This window comes from Aedes albopictus, chromosome 1 (assembly GCF_035046485.1).
Source record: "Aedes albopictus strain Foshan chromosome 1, AalbF5, whole genome shotgun sequence".
Classification (NCBI taxonomy): domain Eukaryota; kingdom Metazoa; phylum Arthropoda; class Insecta; order Diptera; family Culicidae; genus Aedes; species Aedes albopictus.
The window spans coordinates 28,555,830-28,579,576 of NC_085136.1; the positions used below are offsets into that span (position 1 = coordinate 28,555,830).

The window sequence follows — 23,747 nt, forward strand, 5'->3', positions numbered from 1 at the left end:
GCGGACCTCAAGCTAAGACTAGAAGATGGAGGATGACACTTGAAACAGGATTATGCCAAATGTCTTTATGTCAAGTGACCTTATGCCAAATGTCCTGCTCCCTTTCTAAAGATGGGAGAGATCTGGGATTATGTTAAGAATGTTTCCCGGTCCCAAAAACCCTCGCATACAAATTTGCATGCCGATCGGTTCAGTAGTTTCCGGGACTCTTTCCAGCTCACACATGAAATAGCTTCCCGATGAATTTATTCGTTCTTTCAAAAATAAACCGGAACTTTGAACATAAATTAATTGCTTTTATTGTATCTTCAACTAGTGGTTACTAAACTAACTTGTTTTATTCAACATTTCCAACGTTTACACTGGTGTTTGATGCCCATTACACCTCTTGTAACGAGTTTCCACGCACAATAGAAAGAACTATGTATAAAACTCCTTTCCGAAAAGCTCTTCCTCAAAATGTGTACTCTTTTTTTCACTGACGGATCAGAACTTTTTTGTGGATCGATCTAATAACTAATCGTTGGTCAACAATATCAATTTGTCTTTTTATTTTTCGACGGTTGTGTCAAGCTGCATTAGTCTGCTATCACTTCTTTGGTTAGCATTGTTAATAATTTAGGTGCCTGCTTAAATATTAATTTGAACGTTCCTAAACTTGAGTTATTCTAGATAAACAGTTACAATATATTAACAATTGGGAGTTAAAGAAACCTGCACTGGTTTTGTTAAAATCATCAGAAAAGGTCAATTTAAAAAATATATAAACCTACGTAGGTAGTAACACACTTTGCTGAGTTCCAATCATTGAATACAGCAATAGCGAATGTCTACGTAATAATACTTGTATGGGTGTATTGGATGAGTTTGTTAACCGAAAAACGAGCACCACTCAGGCATGCAGGCAGACAGGAGCTCACTTAAAGTAGGCAGTTATCAGATAGTTGGCCAAATAGAGCATGAATATCCGGACTAAAATCTTGGACAAAAACAAATATCATTCCTTGGTTTTTCCGGTCTTGGCCGTCGTCGGTTTGGTCACGTCCAAGAACAGATCGCTACCGTAGGACCACACCAGCTCTTCGCCGTCGAACTTGTCCTGATGGACCAGATTTTTGTACGCGTACAACAGCGGGTTGTCGATGTAGGATTCGCACTTGTAGCACCACACCGAAAGGTCGCTGAAACTGAGGGCTAGCGCGTGCTCCGACTCCAGGCTGTGCAGCATGGCGTGCTCGTTGATGTAGCGACCGCAGTGCACCCGGAAACAGTGTAGGCAAACCCAGTTCTCCGCTGTGGAGTCGCACCCGGTGCAGGGAGATTTTGTACTGATGGCTGATGGGAGTGAGATAATATGTTATGGTAAGCGTAATGGGGCACTCCCAAACGGAACGTGTGCAACATACCTTCAGGAATATTTTCCGGATTGAGTTCTTTGAGATGCGGGCAGTCCCGCAAAGGAACGACAGCGAACATTTCCTCGTTCTGTAAGGCCTACAAAAGTACGAATTTCAATCAATAGCTTTTGGGAACCGTCAATCATCAACCTACCTCTAAATTGGCAGCCAAGAAGTCCCTGAGCGTTTCGTGCTTCTCACCACTACTGACCCTTCCAGCGCTAGGTCCAGCCTCCAGCTGGTCTTCCGTTTTCCGTTTTCGACTCGATCCTGGTTTGTCATCTCCATCGCACGGAGCTCCGTCTGCGTCCTTATTCTTTACCGGTGATGACCCCGTCGACGAGGGCGACCCACTGCTAGAAGACTCCGTCCCCGTTGATGACAGGTTCAACCTATCGAAGGCACCATTTAGATCCGGCTCGACACCGGAGCTGTTGCTGAAATCGGGCAGCTTTTTGTTGAACCGCAGCGACTTCCAGAACTTTTCCTGCACCGACAAAACGTTCCTCAGAGTTTCCGCGCAAGCAGCGTTTGGTCCGTTGTATCGTGAACTCAGGTGAAGCATTGGCAAAGGATCACCGAGTAGGGATTTCGTGCACAATGCCATGGCGTGGGATATCGAGTTCACGTTGTAGCCTCCTTCCAGACAAACCACCACGCGGCCGTTGGCCAACGAAGATAACCAATGAGTGAAGAATCCGTATGCTTCGGGGGTAACCTTGCATCCACCCAAGGGATCACCAATGGCTGCATCGAACCCAGCAGACACCAGAACCAGCTCCGGATCGAATTCGTATGCTATGGGAAGGATAACCTGCTGGAAGGCTGCCGCGTACTCTTGATCTCCCATGCCTTTCTTGTTCCAAGGAATGTTCACATTAAAGCCCTCGCCGGAACCGGATCCTACCACGTCATAGTTCGCATCGGTGCTCTTCGGGAAGAACGTCCCGTTGTCGTACCGATGAACCGATACGTACAACACTCGGGGATCACTTTCGAAGATATGTTGCGTGCCGTTACCGTGATGGACGTCCCAGTCTACGATCAACACCCGCTTCAATCCGTGATCCCGGATGGCGTACTGAGCCGCGATTGCCACGTTGTTAAAGATGCAGAACCCATGGGGCATGTCGGATTCGGCATGATGGCCCGGAGGTCGTACGATGCAGACTCCACTCCTCGATTGACCATTCAGCACTTCGTCCACGACCTGCAGGACGGATCCGGCCGCCAAGGTGGCACATTCGAACGTCTTCGGATGGAAGTAGACCGAGTTGAATTGGTCCGCCACCTGTTTCATCTCTTCCCGTTCGACTGTCCGCCGTATCACGTTGACGTGCTGTCGGGAATGAACCATGCACAGTTCAGTAGTGGTCGCATGCCGCGGCTTGAGGCGCTTCATCCGGGACAGCAGTTTGTACTCTTCGTGGCGGGTGTAGATTTTAGCTATCCGCTCCGGTTGTTCCGGATGGGCTTCATGCACATTCCGGTGCTCTAGGAGAAGGTCGTCGTAAACGAAGCATACGCGATTCGAAGGGAATGTAAGACGGGTGGCAATCTGAAGCATGGACAGACGTTCTTCGATGCGGGCTTTCTCATCCGCGCTTTGAAGTGGGTAACAGTTTCGAGTTTCGTACCGGATGGGTTCGGGTTGGGGTTCCGGTTGGACGTAGTATTGGACTACTTGATGGAAATTCGGTTGTGGGTTGACGTTGTTCAACTCCTCGAGACCATAGGTATCGTTCAGTTGGAGATTCTTCCAGTAGGGTCGGTGTGTGTGAATACAATTTAGGATTGTTTGTTGCATGCTTTCGCACGGAGGGTGCAGCTTCTCCACCAGTAACGGACAAGGATCACCAAGGAGTGTCCGCAGAGTGAGAGCACCGCCCTCGGCCAGCGATGACAGACAGTAACCACCTTCCAGGATGACAGCGACACGACCTTGAGCAAGAGACATCAGAGGAGCTAGCAGATGCGGGTAGAACGCCGGTGTGATCTCCATTTGGCCCTATCGGAAACGTTAAAGCACATGTTAGAGACGTTTCTACGATCGAGAGGGACACGGACAAGATGAGACGGAACTTCGATTGGACCCGTTATGTTCTGATGAGGAGGACGATAAAATGCGTGAGAAAGCAAGCACTTGCAACCGATTGCGACTGTACCTTGTCATCCCCGAGGGCAGAATCATAACCGGCCGAAACGATAACCAACTCTGGGTTGAACTGGGGAAAGGTGGTGGGAATAAGAAAACAAATAGAATTAGTAATGGTGGAAAGAATACAAACCTCGGGGCAGCCGTACGCAGCATCGTAACCAGCTGAAACCAGAACCAGTTCCGGTTGAAACTGAAATGGTTAGAAAGAGATGTTATCTTGCTGTATTTGTCTGACGTATCGTAGCTATTAAAAAAAAGGCAATGTGAAAGCTAATCCCTGGATCCCTGCATATCTTTTGCCTCGTTGTGGCTTTTACACGATTTCTTGTAGCAGTTTTCCCGGAATTGATGCAAGGATTCCTTTCGAAACTTCTTCCGGTATTTCGTTAAACGCTCTATCCAGAATTCATCCTGGATTTTCTTAACCACTTGAAGCTTTTGAATTTATCCCGGGAATTCTTCCCAGATTTCACCCAGAAGTCTTCGGAGATTTCTCATGAAATTTCTACCGGGTTTCTTTGTGGAAAATATCCGGTTCAACTCCTGTAGGAATTCCGGAAGAACTCTTTCCATTTTTCTCAACTATTCCTAGCGAAACTCCAGGAAAAAATTCGGGAGAAATTCCTGGAAGGAACTCGACTCGGTGAGCTGAACATGTTGATGTTGTATAATACACGAAGCTGTTTCAACGCACTGTTCAGTTCAGAATACAACACCGTGACACTGATGATTCTAGTATTTATAAGTAGGACTCAAATAATGTGTGACTATCTCCTTTCCGACACCTTAGTGCGTATAAACTTACAGAAAGGCAGCTATTCTTGGATTTTCAAAATATGCAATTACCTCCATCGCTACGGGCATCAGGATCTGCTGCCAAATGGCCAGGTAGTCCCCGTTCGTCATCCCAGTCCGGTTGAGTGGCACATTAAAGTTGTAACCCAAACCTGCACCGTCTCCGACGTAGTCAAAGTCCGACTCTCGCAGATTCGGCCAAAACTTGCCGCACTCGTATCGATGAATCGAAAAGTACAACACCCTAAAATTATAAGGTTATAGATTATTCAGAGCTACGCAACAGTCAACACTCCACCCCACCGGCTCACCTCGGATCATCGTAGAACATCCGCTGGGTGCCCTGGCCATGGTGAATGTCCCAGTCCACCACCAGAATCTTCTTCAGCCCCAACCGGTCCAGTGCATGCTGGGCGGCAATGGCCACATTGTTGAAGAAGCAATACCCATTGTATTCCGCCTTCATGGCGTGATGTCCCGGCGGACGGATTATGGCCATACCATTTTGCACCCGCCCTGTCACGACAGCATTCACCAGCTCGATCGTACTCCCACAAGCCAACAGCGAACAATCATATGAAGACTATACAGAAATCAACAACGAGATAAAATATTGCTATAAGTCCTGTTTGCTATCACCGCAATCAAATTCCCCATCCATAAATAGCCATATTCAAATAGCCTTGATAAGACACGTACCGGGTGCACGTAAATCGCATCGTACCGCGAACTCAGTTCCTCCAGCCGTTCCAAATCTTCGCTTCCTTTGGTACGCCTCAAAATCTCCACCTGCTCCGGCGTATGCTTGGTCAGGATTTCCTCCTCGGTGGCCATCCTCGGTTCCACTGTCCTACACCTATCCACAAGTCCCAACTGTCGGCATCGTTCCAGCACCCGGGTAAACCTCTCCGGACATTCCGGATAACCCGTATCCCAGAGGCATCGATGCTCGGCGAACTTCTCGTCATACACCAATCCCGTCTCGCCACGAACCAGCTCCATCGACGACATCGCATTGCTGTAGATGTCCTTCAGCTGTGCTCCGGTCTGATCCGACCCCAGTGCCGTACCTTCCGGTCCCATTTGGGAACTCATTTTCAGCTTGCCTCGCTTTTTAGCCTCCGCCAAACTAATGGGATTCTGTCTGCGTCCGTAGAATTTATTCCGTCGTTCGGTGGCCTCGGCTTCTTCCGCCGCTTGCTGGGCTCTGGTGCTGACTTTGGCCTTCTGGGCGCCTCTCCGCGTTACGACGGTGGAACTCTGCGTCGGAATAGATGGAAATTGAAAACGGAGACAATTTAGTCAGTGGAAAATGGGGTCACGTTGGAGGTGGAAATTGATAGAGAAAAGCAACTATGATGAAAACGATGTGACACACTGAATGGGAACAAACGGTGGGACACGACTAATTGAAGATGATTCTGCGCTTTGGGGCCTGGCCTGGCTGTTTGTTTGTTGATAACGCGCTGTGAGAGAGAACAAGAGCGTAGCGCACGCGAGAGAGAGTGCACTGCTGATGATAAGCTCAATAGAAATACACTAGAACTCCAATGGCGCTGTAGTCACTTTTCTTATTTAATTAAATTTATAACTTTTATTGTAATTATTGATTGTTTTTAAGTGTCCAGCTTGACGAGAATCTTTTGTTTTGGTAAACAAAATTTATTTGACACTTCTAGTACCGCTACTGACGCTGTAAGGGCGTGGCAAACTAGATGTTAGTCACACGATCAGTCGCGACATTGGACTTCTGTGGCTAGTTATTCTACTATAAGCTCTGATAAGACACAAAAAGAGCCGTCAAGGTGCTGTGATGTCGAATAGGTGTGGAATTGTTTACACACCACAACAGGCTGTTACAGAAGTATAAAAGGAGCTTCAGATTCTAACATTTGGAAAAATATTTTGTTTGGAGTCCAATCTACTTGATTTCTCATCGTTGATTCTCTCGTGGACTTTTACTGCTTTATGGATCTGTACCAAATAATCGCTGTAAAATTTAATACGGCTCATTACTACATATATCTTCTAATCTTTTCTTTTCGAAAGTTCTTTCGGCAGTTACTCAGAATATTTCTTGAAGAATTCAAGCATAACTTTTCAATCCGACGTAACTCGAGAATGTAAACAAATCCGGGTTTACTGCTGCATGCATGATTCATAAAGCAAATTGAAGAATCCACATCACTGTTTGATGATTTATTGCTTAATTTGTTTAACTAAGCATATTTTTCGAAACGACGTATCTAACTATTTTGATGTTTACAACTTTACTGATAGATACACCGTTTTGATATATGAGAAAACCAAACGACGTATCTAGCCAAAATCAAAAGTAAGAGATACACCAAACTGGCACCATACAAAAGCGACGTATCTGGCATGACGTATCTCGAACCAACCCGGTGTATGTGTATTTTTGTCAAAATTTGTTGTGAAAAATATATGGAATGAGTAGGTTTTGTTCCTTACCAAGTGCGTGCAATATCCCTGGTGATGTTAAGCACGAAAAAACTTATGAAAAGTCTTTTTATAAAAAACTATTTTAGTGAAATGGTCGTCAACATTGAGCATGAATTTACTCAGATCAGTGAAAAAGTTAGATACGTCGATTTGAAAAATTATGCTTGAATTATACAATATTTCAATAATCGAAATCTCCGAGGTCACTGGACAACATTCAGAGAGAAAAAAGGCTGTCCATGTAAACGCCTTCAGAGTACTATTCATGAGAAATATACAAAGAGCGAAAAAATGTGTCGTAGCTAATTTTTAAAGATTTTATATTTCTGAAAATTATTCGAAGACAGTTACCAGAGCTAGCGTTTTTAGCCGATATGGGCAACTAGTTTTTCTGACAGCTTCCCCAAACAATAATCAGATAATATCCTCAGTTATTTTATAATACATTCTGAAAATTATTTCAAGCTGATTACCAATAGTGTCAATAACCGATGTTAGTCATTGACAGCACCAGAATCATCCCCAAATAACTCTCATATTAGTGTTAGATAACACTTTTTGAGCTTCCATTCGATGTTGTAAAGAAATTAGTCAAACCCTTTATGTCAAAATATAGTCTATAATGTATCAAATTGTGTTCCTAATTTCGCCAGTCGTCTTCTGTATATCTGTGATCATCTCAGTCCAAAGTAATATTACATCCACCGTAACCCTTTACATTGTCAACCGTCCTAAGTCCTAAAGAAACATGTAACTAAATTCCTGCTTTTTTTGGTCAGGGAAATAATACCGTCTAAGATATAAAAACAAAAAAGTTCAGCCAACTGATTTTTGTTAAAAATAAAAAAAATAATTATTTGTCAACTTTTATATATTCTTCCCTACAAAACCTAAAAATAAGAAATATAAATATAAACTCCTAAAACCAACAGTTTTATCTTTACCTAATCAGTCCAAAATTTTCTAATTGTAATGATTCTAATCTGTAAGGCTGTAAGTCAACTTATCCTAGCGTCCCTGTCCTGTGTACTAACGAATTCAAGTAATGGATGATGAGTGTAACGCAGAGACCTCCCTCACCCACTCTTGCGTTACGTTAAATTTAACAATTATTGTTAAATTTGAGAAAATTCAAAGAATGCAAAGATTAGGTCTATGCAAGCGGAATTATAATTTGTTTTCGACTTGTGATAAATGCACCACGGATACTCCTTTGGTTCCCATTAGCACTTACTGCGATTCCTTCACTTGCGCTCAACTCGTAAACTAGATATATCTAACCCAAAGTCCAAGCGGTGGTGAATGAACTGGCGCTAAAGTGCTAATGGGTTAAGCCCTCCCATCGCGTCAAGATCGAATATCCAGGGGGAGGGAACTTCAATTTTGACAATGATCTAGTCTTATTGAAATTGGCCATATTGCACCCCTTCTAGAGGATGGCATTGGGACAAACACTAAAATTTAAACTAAACAGTTCAATGTGAGAAAATATCGCTTACAAATCAAAACTATTGAATACATAGGTACTTGCACACAACCTGAAAAGGGTGAGTCGATAATTATTGTGCCATTTTCAAATTACCGTAAGTTTTTTCCTACTTCACCAAAATCAACCAAATTTTGCACAGTTCCTCCTTATATTCTAATGTTTACTGTTGGGAGGACCACCCTACGATCCAACAATGATCCATCTTATTCACAGTGGACTCATCATCTGACACACTCTGTCAGAGTGACTGACGTCTACCAACACAACGAGCGCACACTGGCTCCAGCCCCATATAAGGGCGATCATAAATATGATTTTCTCGAGTTTTATGATGAAACCGCTAAATTTGATGCATATTTGCATTCCAAATGCGTTTTTCAATTGTTTATTGAAAATGGGATCAATCGAGTTTTTGGCTTTACGAAGCCGAAAATCATTATTATGCAGTTTGGGTTACCAGCTCATTTGGATAAACTAAAATTAGTTTAGGTGGTCCACGGTAGTCAAACCTTCTCCAGAATAGGGAAACACACATAATGTGATGGATAGAGATTTTTTCCAGCTCGTTGAAAATTTTCAGTTTTTTTGTACTTTTTGGAAAAAGCATCTAATTCAGTATACTTATTCAAATTAAATGATAAAGAATGGCATCCTAATTTATGATAAACATCGATTTCAACTATGTAAGAATTGAACACAAACAACTAAATACATGTCGAATGTATGAGACTTTTTAATAGAGTGATGAATGCATAGGACTGAAATCAGAAAAAAAAATCAAATAAAATGTCTTCTCAAGAATAACCACTTTCAAGAGCTCTGCGGAAAAGTTTCGGCATACAATTGATAAAGGTACTGATTGATCGTAGTTATTAAAGCATTAAACTTGATGTTACCGCAATGATATCACAGTTTCATTGGGGTCAAATTTTTGGATTAATGACCTATGGCGGAACCACTGTAGAGCGAGAGGGAGCAACAGATCATACATACAGTAAGACTGTGACCATAAAGGGTAAGGTGAGATGCGATCGGATGCGATAAGTTATGAGATGAGAAGAGAGATGTTTGATAGGTCATAGTGCATGAGGTTTTCAATGAGGGTGCGCATGTTGTTTTCACATCCTTTTTCGCCTATTTCGTGCGCATTAACGACTCGCGTGATTTGATCGATGAAGTTGCTTGTATGTTGAAGCGCTTCTTTGGATGTGGGTAGTGAAATGATCATTTTATCTATAAGAGCGGAAAGATAAAATGCACCCGCTTTTTGTTTTGCGCGGGCCGTTTTTTTTTGCTATAACTTAGTCAGTTCTGATCCTGTTGCAATAGCAAAAACCGACCAGTTAAAAAAATCAAAACAAGATTGAGATTATTGAATTAATTATTTGAGAAAAGAATGTATAAAATGTAATTATATCCGCGTGAGTGATGTCTTTATATATACACATATTTTAACTTTCCGGACTGGGCTATCTAAGTGTTGATTTCAATTTAAATCAATATGAGACTGTTATACTGATTTTCGGCATTAAAACATTACTTGATTGTTAATGAAACTCAACGTACATATGTACAGATGGAAATATTATTAGTAAAATTGCGAAAAAATCCACAGCTCAGGTGAGATTTGAACTCACGACCCTTATACGCTAGACAAGTGCTTTTCCAACTAAGCTACCACAGTCGGTGATGAAGAGACGCCTGAAAGTTAGGCAAACAGTTTCAACAGTAAATAAATCGCATCGCTCTTCATGCATGTGTACATAAGAGATGGATATATTTGCGGTGAAATTTAAGGGAAAGATAAAGCATGATCGATGAGATTGGAATTACCTTGTACCAACCAAAATGCCGTGTCATTAATTGGCTCGGTAGCTTAGTTGGAAAAGCACTTGTCTAGCGTATAAGGGTCGTGAGTTCAAATCTCACCTGAGCTGTGGATTTTTTCGCAATTTTACTAATAATATTTCCATCTGTACATATGTACGTTGAGTTTCATTAAAAATCATTAATTGACCACACGGATTGGTATACCGAAGACTTTGCCCTTAAGTCATTACTTGATTGTGCTGACCTCGACAAAAAGACACAAAAATTCGGCAAGTATGTATTATTAAAGGGTATAGATTTTTTTATTACAAAATTTTCGGCGATATCTACGAGAAAAGATGTTTCTAAAAAGTAGACATTATTTATCAAATACTAGCTGTCCATGCAAACTTTGTCTTGCCAAGCTTGTGATAGTTTGACAGCTTTTGAGTTCATTTAAGCACCGTACTCTAGATTGCTTTCATTTCGATCGTGCTGATTTTCTTCCCAGCTCATAAAAAATCAGCACTTCATCAATTTTTTTACTTTTTCAGTTGATTTTCCTAACTTTTTCCACTTATAAACACAGCCACCATGAATACGAATCGAACCGTGCAAGAGTCAAGCTAATCGGTTCACCCGTTCGTGAGTTTTGTTGCCTCAAAGGGACTTCGAACTCATTTTTGTATATACATATAGATTAGGTAAAAGAGTATCACTCGAAATCGATGTCACACTCTTTTTGTTAAGGATCTAATTTTGCCTGACAAAGAAAAAAGCAGAACCTTTCAATCAGAATCCTTTTTGCAATTAAGTTGAATACCATAAAACCTTAAACTTTCTAACTTGCACATGAATAACATGCACTGAGCAAACGACCATATCAAACATTGAACACTTGATTTAAATCCTGAACAGAGAAAATTTAATGTTTTCTTATACATGTCGTGTTCTGAAAACGACTTAGTAAAGAGAAGATACCCTAATCGAATACAGATGTATTTTCAATATAATTGTATATATTGTATAAGATCCTATTGTACTTCGATCAAAATAAATACCGGCTGGTTCGGGAGACGAGTCAGAAGTTCACTCTGACACATCAAGATAATGACTCGTGTTTTATTCCTCTTGGAAAGAATGACAGGATATTACAATACACATATAATAACAAAATTATGCTTAAACGATTTGATGGAATACCATTTCATATGCAATGAAATATGTTATTTTACATGGCGATCGATAGACAGTTTGATAAATTTTTATTACGTCTGGTCCATCAAAATGCAAGTCATGTGAAAAAGCATTGAGTTATGTTTAAAAACAACATATTAACGCATTTTATATTACCTACTAGCATTACCAACACATTAAATCCGCATTGCTTCACATACACAACGAGCCAGGGATGGGAACACTCACTTGCAAAGATTTACATTCACTTGCTATTTTCTTAGCTCAGAAGCGTGCTATCAAGAAACGATGTATGAACGACTTTTGTCTTATAGTTTTGTCTAAAAGTTTGCCGAATAGAGTAGGGGTCGCAAACGCATATCAAAGTTGTAACAGAGATGTGAAAGCGACTCTCCACGAGGTGAATGTAATTTACATTCACCTCGTGGAGAGTTGTCTTCGCAGCTCCCTCACGTCTTCGGTATGCGTGTGCGACCCTTACTCTATTCGGCAAACTTTTAGACAAAACCACAAGGAAAGGTCGTCCATACATCGTTTCTTGATAGCACGCTTCTGAGCCGAGAAAACAGTAAGTGAGTGTAACTCTTTGCGAGCGAGTGTTCCCATCCTTGCAACGAGCGCAATCATAAAATCCATACCCGACAAGCGTTCTCTTGCATTCACATGCGTCAAAGCAGCTCCATCGCATCTCCGCACTCATCGCAACTCATCTACTATGTACGGTTCATGCGTTCTGCATATAGTTTCCACAGAGTGTGCTTCGACGCTTATCCGATCTCTTATCTCTTTGCATCGCACCTCACCCACTATGTGCTCAACGTAACAGTAACAATAGCGATCAGAACAGAATGTATTTTACCACCGCAGTGAAAACCACGCCGCGTTTTTAATCTGTAACTTTATTCAGTATTTTAAATAAAGTATTTATTTGTTTGTTGTGCAAATCATCGGCCCCATTAATCACAACATTTACATATAATAAATTGAGCAGTTATCAGTGAGATTTCGGTCGATATAGAATAAATTTAGTTAGCAGTTCTAAAAAAGATGTTGTACAATCACATGCTAAAATCAAAAATCATGGTACCGCACCTTGGAACAATTCATGATTATATATGATCGGATCATCTTAATGTTCGTCAATAGGTTTCAGGAACAGTTGAAACATAAGCTTGGAGCTGGGTGAAAATCAAGCACGATGCGCATAAACAAACCAGAGAGATTTAATTATTTGTTTCAAGTGGAGCCTGAACATGTCCACATGGAGGGCGTTAATTGAAAATGTCGTGAATTTCACTAAAACGCATCCTAAATTTGAACCTATACCAAAAAGTTGAAATACATACATATACTAAACTACTGTAAAAATTTGGTTTCATTTCGTTAACTGTAGACAATTTGCGAATCAGTTGAAGGTAGGGTGGCACAATAATTAACGACTCACCCTTTATCAGTGTCTAGTCACTTTAAAATAACATTATATAGAAACGAACGTGAAAGTTTGACCACAATCATTGTAAACGATCAATGATTGAATACAATACATCCGCTATCTCTTAAATATAGCTCCAACTAGCATTCTCAAAAGATGAAAGTAATATTTTTTATATCTACCTTGGGATTGATATGCGTGCATTTTTAATTTTGCACGAATCTTACATTTATTTCCAAAACTTTACCACGTATTATGCATTAAATAATGTAAATACTCTCACATGTAATGTGAACACATTTGTGACATTTGTAGGGTTTTCGTACTGATTGCATTGCTTTCATATGACCCAAAGTTACCCCAAAATGAATTATTTGTAACAGCTCGAATAAATAAGCATTAAATTAAAAAAAATCCAAAGAAGTTTTCTGGAATTTCTGTTGGAGCTTTTGGAACAGACTACGGAAAAACTTATGGAAGTACTCATTCCCAAAAAGGAATCCCAGTGGAACTTCTAGTAGAACGCCCAGTGCATCTCCCAGATGAATTCCCGGCAGAACTAGAGAAATACCTTGTGGAACTTTTGGTCTTCCTAGATGAAGTTCCAATGGAGCTGCTAAGAAAATCCCCGGTGGAACTGCTAGGGATACTCCCAAAGGAACTTATAAAAGAAATCTTAGTAGAGTTCCTAGATGAATTTTCAAAGAAACTTCCAGGCGAATTCCAGTGAAACTCTATTACAAGTTTTATTTTTGTGTTAAATGTGCTATTTTAACTTGTAAATATTCCCCTAGAATTCATGCACATTTATAGGGCTCCGACAGAATAGAGGCTCGCAATCCTATTTCGATTGCCAACATTCAGGCCATTTCGGGCCGTGATAAAGTACTAGAGATGTAAACCTTTCCCTGGCCAGACTTCAAGTTATAGAACTCTAGTGATAAAACCCAAATTGGGGTGCCCCCTTAGGATTAGAAATTCCTAGACAAAACAGAGATATGAAAGTAACTAATGCTGTGAACCAAAGGCAACCTGCCGGAAAAAATACGATTACAGGATTGACTGATGGACCAACAAAATTTATGAAACCTCGTCATCCTGTCATCGGAAATTGTTATCGACTAGGTTAACAGGGCAAAATATATGTTCTGTGTTGTATTTGTGCAAGTGTGATGTCCTAATTTATTACGCATTTGTAGTGTTCCACTCCAATATGTTATATTTTAATGTGCATTTGTAGTGCTTTATTATTTTTTTCGTAATAACTCCTAAAATAGACGTGTGCGCCACCGTCGCCGACGTTTTTTTTTCACGCCACCGCCTCCAGTCAAATGGGTTTTTAAATTATGAAAAATGTATTGTTGTTTTGATCTTATACAAAAGAGCACCTTTTTCTGAGCCACTATGATTTTTTTTCAGATTTTTAGAACCTTACACTTTGAAAAGTTTTCACGTCCAAGTTACATGAAAACATTGGTAGTTTTCGTCCACCTAACTTTTCATGTAACAATGACCTGACTAGCATGTGGCGGCACTCACAAATGAGGAACTCACGGTTACATGATTATCACGTGAACTTTACGGCGATGGTGCGGTGCCTTGTTTGAATGTTTTTGCTGATATCATTCAAACAATCAAGAAAAAAGCCACATTATTTTTGCTACCCTTTAATTATGTAATACATTATATTATATTATACGTGAAAACTGCAAAAATTCGGTAATACAAATAATTCACTGATTCCTTTGTTGACATCGTTCATGCTTCAGCTCCAAGCATCGACTGAGTTTGTGCTCCAAGTAGGTATGTCCGATGGCTTCACGGGTTCACTTTATTTCTAAGAACAAATACCAGTTAATAAGAAGAATGTTTTTCAAAATATTAATTTTTGAATTGTGTGTATGATTTATTATCTATTACATACCTTTTAATTTCGATTTTTACCCAGAAAATCAAATCAACGAGTAGCAAAACGAGCAAAACGAGTAGGTAAACAATGATGACCGCCATGTTGTGTACTAACTTTCTGCAGCCACCATGGCAGTCACTCATTTTTCACACATGATAATCATGTAACTGGTACGTGAAATCGAGGTGACTCTAACGTGGTTCTACGTAAGAGTCACATGAATCATGTAAGAAGGGCAAAGTGAGTTCAAGATGGGGTCCACGTGATTTTTCATGTAGATTGGACGTGAAAACTTTTCAGAGTGTATTTTGGTACCTAAAATAAATTTCAAACAGATTTTTTGAAATCACCTTTTGACAGCTGGGCAACTGTTTGACAACTCCGCCCAGTACAAACTGCGACGAGGGGTTATTCGACAAATTGCTCCCATACAAACTTCAAACTGATTTTTAAATAGGTTCCCGGGCTCCAAAATTCATGAAAATTTGGATTTCAGCTCAGTTTGACATGCAGATTCAGAATATCGAATTCAAGGATGGAAGATCATGTTACAAGTCGCGATAAACTTTATTCATCACGATTAATGCCACTAATGCACCCGAAACCCGAATTCATTACCAGGAATATTACATTCATAGGGGTTGTGTGCTAGTAGTGGACCCTGCGCCTATAGTGGACCCCCTTCAGAAAAACTTAAATATAAATGCCCAAATCAACTGTTTCCAGGCAACTTCCACCGGGGGAACATCAATTCCATTGCTACACAGCAGTTCCTGGCAAACAAATGACCCAGTGGCCGCAACTATCGGTTATTTGATCTATTTAATGAATGTAAACACTCAAAAGGGTCCACTATACGCACACTCAGGGAGGGTCCACTATAGGCACCTCCGGCGGCGTGACAGCTAGCATGGAAATCAAATGGGCGGTCCACTATAGGCGCAAAGATATTTGTAAATAATCCTATAATGGACCCCGGTGGTGTCCATTATAGGCAACATCGATGCGTATTTTCAAATGCGTATTTCACTGGAATAATTTATAAATGTTGTATGTTTCACGGTCTTAACATAAAGAGGGGACGTGAAACTTGTTAAAAAAAATCCACTTTAGAACAATCCACTGCCTTAACATAGCTAAAAAGCCGCAGAAGTAAATTTCGATGGCTTAGGGGGTCCACTACTAGTACCCAAACCTATGCATATCGCGAAGCTTCAGCAATAAGAATGCACAAAAATTGCCCAAAAATCGAAATTTATCATTTCGACTTCATGATAACGATCGCATCGCAACCGCACATGCCGAGCGATTCATTATTCGCGGAGCATGGTTTGTTATGAATGCTTGACGACAAAAGTCTAGCGTTGTTGCTATGATCGCGCGATGCCTTCCAACCGCGACTCATTTGGGATCCTATCATGATCACAAGATTTCCATCCTTCATCGAATTATCTCAACATCGTTAAAGAAGCCAATTTGATCCGGCGCGCCGCTGTTCATATTTTAATTAGGTAAACAATTTATTTCAAAACTTCTCCATGGATTGCATCTGAAACTTACTGAGAAATTACTTCAGAAGTATCACTTAAGACTCCTTCAGTAGTTTAAGGATTTCTTCATGAAACTTTTGAAGAAATTTTGGGAAAAAACCTGGACAAGTTTCTGAGAAAATCCCTGAAGGGATTTCTAAAGGATATCCTTGAGGAATTCAATGTAAAAGCAGTTCTTGAAAGAAGTTTCTGAAAAAAAAAATCTTCTGGAATCCGTGCAAAAATGGCAGACAAAAGTAATGAAAGACTTCTTGAATATATAAACAAATTTCAGGAGGAATTCCTGGAAAATGATTGTGTAAAGTATTCAGGGAATAAGGAGAAGGCGAATGGTGGCATAGCCAGCCATGCTTTCTCTAGAAAATCCGTGGGAGTTCCTCCAGGAGTATCTCGTGAAGCCCTCTAGAATTTTCTCGGGAATACTTCCAGGAAATTATCAAGAATTATTTTAGGAGTTTATCAGAAGATCAACTGGATGTTCCTATGAATAACTCCAGGAAACTCTCAGGAAATCACAGGAAACTCCTGCAGTAGATATCCGGGGAATATAGAGAAATTTCCGAGGGATTGCAAAAAAAAAACTTCAGGAACTCTGAAGGAATTCTCTTGAAGGGATTTCCGAGAAACACTGAACTCCTGGAGGAATTTCCGATGAATCCCAGAGAGAATTGCCGAGGAACTGTTGGGGGAATTCTCGAGAACTTCTGGAGGTATTCCCGAGAAACATTTAAATAAATTCTTAGAGGAATTCCCGATAAACTTTCAAATGAACTCTTAAAGAACTCCTGGGGAAATTGCCGAGGATCTCCTGGAGGAATTCTCGTGGATTTCCTGGAGGATCATCAAGGATCTCCTGGAAGCTTTTTCGAGTATCTTCTACAAGGGTTCCCAAAGATCTCCTGAATGAGTTCCCGAAGAACTCATGGAGAAATTGCCGAGGAATTCCTGGATGAACTCCTGAAGGAATTTTCGAGGGACTCATGGAGGAATGTCTGAGGAACTCCTGGAATTCTCGGGAAACTTATGGAGGAATTCCCGTAGAATTCCTGGTGAAGTACCCGAAGGACTTCTGGTGGAAATCGTAAGAAACTCCTTGAGAAATTTTCCCGACGATCTCCAGGAGGGTTTCCCAAGGATCTTCTGGGGGAATTCCCGATGATCTCCTGAAGAAATGCCCGAGGACCTCCTGGAAGAATTCCCGAGGAAATCCAGGATGACTTTCCGAGGATCTTCTGAAGGAATTCCCTACGGTATTCTGAAGGAATTAATTTCCAAGGAATTCTCCGAGGACTACCCGAGGAACTCATGCAGGAATTTTATTTTATTTTTAGATGAACTCGTGGAAATAAATCCTAAGAACTTCTTTAGGAGTTTTCGGAAAAATCTTAGGAAAATATTGGAAAAATCCTGGGGAGAACCATGCATTGTTACTGGAGGACTTCTTGGTGATATTCTAAGGTAGGTTCCGTGGAAATTTTGGATGGAATTTTCGTATAATTTCTGTAGTTATTTCTACGTCTGGAGAAGCTACGTAGCGGCCTAGGAGTAAAACCGGATTCATTTGAGGAGAAGAGTTGCGAAGTAGGCGTCCGAACCGGAAGATAATCACAGTAGTCTGTATGTTACATAGAAAATAAATTTGGTTCATTCTTTCCTACACTGCCAATCCAAACGGTAGAGTAAATCGCCAATTATTGCACACCTTAAAAACTCGCCAATTGTACACTCCATGCTTTTCTTATGAGGTGTACAACAATTAGCGATTTTTTAAGGTATTCAACAATTGGCGGTGTATACTTTCTACGGCAGTTTCCCACTAAGTGGTCCTGAAGGAGTTCATCCCGGAATTTCTTCCAGAGATTTTCACGGTATTACTCTTAGGATCTCTCATGGGATTTCTCGCGGAGTTCCTTCTGTAATTTCTTCAAAAAGTTATCGTGAACTTTCATCTAGAATTTCTCCTGAGATATTTCTTAAAGATTCTCTCGGGATTTCTTTTCTAGAAATTTCTATAGGTTTTTTTTCGGAGTTGCTCTTGGAATTTATCTTGAGCCGAACAATCTCGGAAACAATCCCTGGAACCTCTGGATAGAATTTTGGGAGAAACTCCTGGACAAATCTAGAAAGAAACTTCAACAAACTACCAGGAATTCAAGGAAGAACTCCGGGAGAAACGAGGGAAGAATTTAGTAAGGAACTGCGTAAGAATTCGAAGAAAGAATTGTGGTACAAATCCAAGGAGAAACCCATAAGATGTTCAATGAAGAATCCTGGATAGAATTCAGGGGGAAATCTTCAGACGAATAGGACACCATCGTTGAAGTACTAGAATTTAAGTAATGAGCTGAATTTTTGTATGGTAAGAAGGTCAATTCTTCGCTTCTATCAAATTAGACAAGGAATCATCATACTCATGCATTTTTCTCCATTCCATTGCAGGAACGGAGAATTCAGCTTCTCACCATGCAAAAATTCAGCTTATTACTACAATTTTAGTACTACCCCGAACGTGTCCTATTTCGGAACGAATTTTAAATAGATTTCCAAACATATCATTAAACAAACCTTTGAAACAAATGCTAATCTCTGAAAGACGTTTTGAGATCACATGTTTTCCTCAGAGTATACTAGTAGCTATCCATCGGAATAGCCAGGGTTATTACAGTACTTCCCATTTTTATACGATCGCGTTAATATTCCGTCGTAATTCTATTTTTTTTCCAAGAATTTTCATCGGGATCGCATTATTACTAGCTAAAGGCTTGCTACTCTAAACTTGTATGTAGCAATTACTACTTTTATTCATACTGAACGCTTTGAAGTGTAGTAAACTCGTTTTTATTCGTACGAACATGTTACACAAGTAATATTAACTAAAAAATGTGGAAAAAATCGATTTACTACTTAGGGTCTGTTCCAATTGGCGAATTAAAATTGATTTTTACTTAAATTTGACAGTACTCCTAAGGAAATAATTATCGAACTGTCAAGTTTAAGTGAAAATTATTTTTAATTTACCAATTGGAACAGACCCTTATATGACCCAATGTTGACAAGCCATGTGTAATTTGCAATTTGTTACAAACACCTGTGGAACTAATACGACCTAGAAGAATTAATCAGCGATGTGATTAAAAGGTGTGGAATTGTTCACCATCGCTTAGATTTGCTAGTCACACATTCACACCGCCTTTATTATCGCCACCAAGCGACGTTCTTAATACTCCGTCTTTATCCAATCCAAAATGGCAATATGTACATATTAACAGCTATTACAATTAAGGCCATGTCTAACCTTGAACAAACCAAACCAACTAACGAAATCTGCCAAGTGAGGAATTACGACCAAAACAGTCGTTCCCCTTACACTTCATTGCGCTGGACAGACTAACTAACTTGGACAAACGGTACCTACTGCTTACTAGCCCGGCACAGCCGGGGTTCATTCCGGCGCCTCATACTCTTCTATTTATCTAGTTATATGTATCGCCTGCTCGCACCGTATATTGATCGACTCCGCTAGGCGACGCATGAGGAACCTATCCGAGGTAAGGAAGAGGTGGGGGTTGTTAGTCACCGTGTGGTGGGCGGGCGGCTTCAAAACTTCAAAAGAAGGCAACGCTATTCAAGCGATTGCTTGGCGATCGATTATTGTTTGTTTTATTAAACAAGCGCGAACAACCACTTTCGATGAGAAGTTTGGGGGACAAACTGCTGAATAATTCATTTGTGGGTTTCTTGGAAGAAACGCCCCGTGGTAGTTGGGGTGTTTCTAAGTACCTAAGGCATCGAGTAAACCGTTGCTTTGGCAGTCATATTTAAGAAGACATGTTCAAGTCAAGTGCAACCAATAAATGTTTCAAAATAATCTCAAGGAACACATAAAAGAAAATAACTTATTCATATGACTACTATAATGAGAGAACAAGGGCCTTAATCGATCAGATACAAGGTCAACACGGTGGCGACAGCGGTGTCCTTTTTTGGTTACGATTGGTTCTACCTTGTCCCCATAGTTATTGATTGACGTTGTCGTCTAACTTAACTTACCATCGTTGTAGACGATGTGGTTCAACTACTGCAGCTCCCAATATGCCCAATCCGGGTCAAGAATTCTGCTGTGGTGGCGGCAGCGGCCTTCCGGGACTTTCAATGTCAAATTAGTATTCTTCTCTCTATTTATTCACTGCACGAGTTCTTCCACGGGGTGTCGAGACTCAGCAATCCAAACACTGTTTTACTTCTATTTCGGCGGTCGTCATCATTCTGCTTGGATTGTCACGTTCAGGCAAGCGTAGGCCGCACCACATCAAACACCCACTTGATGCTCTTTTTTGGAATGCTTGTGCCTCCGCAGTCTGTCACACTTCGACTCTTTTCTCCTTGCGGGAAGTCAATCACAATCACACAATCAACGGAACCGAGCAACCTAATTCCCTGATTCGACTTAGAAATTCCTTCAGCTAGCACAGATTTCCATCTCGGTCGGTGGGTTATTTTTACGACACTCTTCAGTGCTTCACAAAGCTGAACACAACACTACGCCGCGCCGCGCCTACCAGATCCCGTCCGCTTCCTCCACCCCCCGGCCCGGGCACAGCGCTGAATTCGAATTTTCTACGGTGTTTTGCTTTTCTTCTTCGCTTGACGGATCACAGTTACCATAGCGCGTTGATGCAGCTTAAAACTTAATGGCTAGGTTTCATCGAAGCAATCTGCAACTTTCCACGCAACAGCGCGACTAGGCAGCGAGCGAGCGAGCAGATGGTCCCAAATCCGCTTCGTTTGCGTCCGAAAGACAATTTTGCACAATCCACACCTCACCGACAAGAACGAAACTAACAAAACGCGAAAATTCGGATTCTTTTCGCACACACGAGGTAGCCTGCTTGATTCACCCGATTCTGGTCAGAGAACGATGTTCCTCCGCCAGCACTGTCCACCGTTCGCGTATGTGTAATGAATGAAAAACACTGTTTTTTGCAGCAGCGCACACTCTAGCAGGCGAGCCCGACGAACACACCTTCCTTTTGTTCGCGGAAAAGCAGCCGTTTTTTTTCTACTGCCCGCGGACGCAATCTGACAAACACTGATTCAGCTTCGCTCAAACAGACTTTTTCCTCCGATGAAACACCCTGGTGTGGTGAGGGAACGTCCATAAATTACGTCACGCAAAAATCGACCATTTTCAACCCCCCCTCCCCCCTATGTCACACTTTTTGTATTGGACCTCTGAAATTTTTGTATGGGTCGTCACACTTTGCTGAACCCCCCCCCCCCTCCCCCCTCAAAGCGTGACGTAATTTATGGACGTTCCCTGAGGAATCGGTAGAATCACTACTAGCACCTACCAGCAGCTGGAGGAAGGAACCGCGCGGATGAGGAGTACTGCGGAAAACGCGCACTGGAAACGCGAGCGAAACCAAAACGAACGAAAGGGTAAACAAAAACTGTCAAACAAAAAGGCGACGTTTTGAAACGTCAGGCGGAACAAATTTTGTTCGGTGCGATGTTTTAGCAGAATCGTTCTCTCTCGCACTCTCTCGACAAAGACCCTCATGGATCCTCACATTGAGCAACATTGGGATTACGAATGGTCAAAATTATTTCACTTGCCGAGAGTTGGATTCTCAACATTCCCTTTCCTGTCATTATTAGGGGCTGTCCATTAATTACGTAAGGGTTTTTGGGGGGAGGGGGGGGGGGGGGGTTGGAAAATCTTACGCGGCATACAAAAATATTTGGAGTTTCATACAAAAAATCTTACAAGGGGGGGGGTGGGTGTGTCGAAATTTCGGAAAAATTGCCTTACGTAATAAATGGACAGCCCCTTATGCTTTTGCTTGAAATCCGTAGTCATCGGCGGTGCGAAAATCGATTTCTAATCTAGTTAGGAATGACGCAACTTAACTTGAATTAGTGCATATTGTACATCTTAAACAGCTTAATGATGCGCACCAGAAAAAAAATATTGAGGGATTTGCACAAAAGTGCACGCGGCCTATCGCTTCTGAAAGGTACAGCCGCGGTTTTCACTCCCTGTTTACTTCATCCTTATGGGAAATAACATTGCGGCGTTTCCTACGGTGCGGCTGATCCTTTCGAAAACGATAGACCGCGTGAACTTTTGTGCAAAGCCAAGGGGTTGGAAACTCTGACACCTTGAATTGTGTCGAACGGTGTTCCTCGGGTGTTTTTGGGTGTTTTTGGGTGATTCTGCGTGTTTGACAGTGACTTTCACATATCTCCGCAAAACGTCAAATTTGTTCATCTTTTCCAATATTTCTGGCAACACTGCTGGATTGTTTTGTTGTTCCTTGAGAATCTATCAGAGAAATTATGTAAATAACCACACAAAAGTATGTTCGTAGCTTCTTAAAATGTATGATTTCGGTTCATAAACGATTGACGAGATAAGAAACCATACACGTGCTGCTCCCAAAAGGCGAATTCCTCCACCACCTACCTATTTCGTTAGACACAGTTGAGGTGGAAATGGGTTTTTTTCCGGGCTGTGAGCGTTGTTAGGCGAAGGATGATGGCACGGTTGCATGACGATTACATAAGGTAAGATAATCTCATTCAAATGATTCGGTGTATTCTGATTTTTTCCATATCCGTATTCAGAAAATACCAGTGGCGGAAGGAGTTTGATAGTCGTTGGTCACAGCGACGTATGGAAGAGACGATCGTACCCCAATATAAAATCAACCATGACTTTGGATGTGGCGGAAGTGGTAACAGTGAAGCAATGTATTGTCATCATGAACCAGAAATACACAGAGAAACTTAGCAAAAGCCTGAAACGCAATGAAGCAATTACGGCATCCAATTTCTATCGGAACAAACCACGAAGTAGAGTCACACTTCCGGAGAATCGTCGCGAGACATGGCTGGTAAAGGTAGCTCGCGAAAGTCGTACCACAGTCATTCTATCACACGTCCGGTTGGATCCAGTAAGAAGAAATCGACGACAGAGGAAAGCCAGAAACTTAACGGCGACGGAGAGTCCAAGAGCTGTTGATCAGGTGTGGAAACACCACTACTAAACTGTCCGTAGAGAATTCCATCTCACTGAGTTTTTCTTTCAGAAAAAAAAAATCTGAAATTTTGTTAATATGAAACAATAATATAATATCCTTTTTATTAAATAGAGAAAGACGAAGAGAAAAAAAAAATAAGAAAATAAGGTAAATCTTCCGATATAAGGTTTCTAGTAGAACCAACAAAAAAATTAAAATTAAAATAGTTTTATTCAAATAACACTTTTTTATTGGATTTCATACCTATCACATTGTATTTTTAGAGATTCAACATACCATAAGATTAATCCAAGGATTTAAGATTAAACTACCTTCTTCTCAGCATATGTAAATACCACGAACGTTTAGAAAAATATCAGTTTCGGTCACATGGCTAGGTCGAAAAGTCCCGTGATCCTTCCCCCCTGTAAAAGTTCCGCACAAAAGAGATGCTGGGCACCACAAACACCAGCCACCAGGGCAGCCACCGATGGCGTCAGCTTCGTTTGCTGGTTCGGAACATATG

At 41.1% G+C, this 23,747-nt stretch overlaps 1 protein-coding gene across 2 annotated transcripts; it reads right to left on the reverse strand.

Annotated features, from left to right (window-relative positions):
• Positions 1 to 275: 275 nt before the first annotated feature.
• On the reverse strand, positions 276 to 21,313 carry LOC109428432 (histone deacetylase 6). 2 transcript variants are annotated; one of them, XM_062844287.1, is made up of 8 exons: positions 20,250 to 21,313; positions 5,050 to 5,610; positions 4,662 to 4,933; positions 4,402 to 4,594; positions 3,563 to 3,622; positions 1,552 to 3,405; positions 1,407 to 1,494; positions 276 to 1,335 (listed from the first exon to the last, which is right to left on the reverse strand). In XM_062844287.1, the coding sequence occupies exons 1-8, from the start codon at positions 20,250 to 20,252 to the stop codon at positions 998 to 1,000; spliced, it is 3,369 nt and encodes a 1,122-aa protein (XP_062700271.1). In that variant the 5' UTR covers positions 20,253 to 21,313; the 3' UTR covers positions 276 to 997. The 2 variants fall into 2 exon arrangements, with proteins under 2 accessions (XP_062700271.1, XP_019559733.3); XM_019704188.3 differs by lacking the exon at positions 3,563 to 3,622 and adding an exon at positions 3,686 to 3,745 and having other exon boundaries at positions 20,250 to 21,312.
• Positions 21,314 to 23,747: the final 2,434 nt, after the last annotated feature.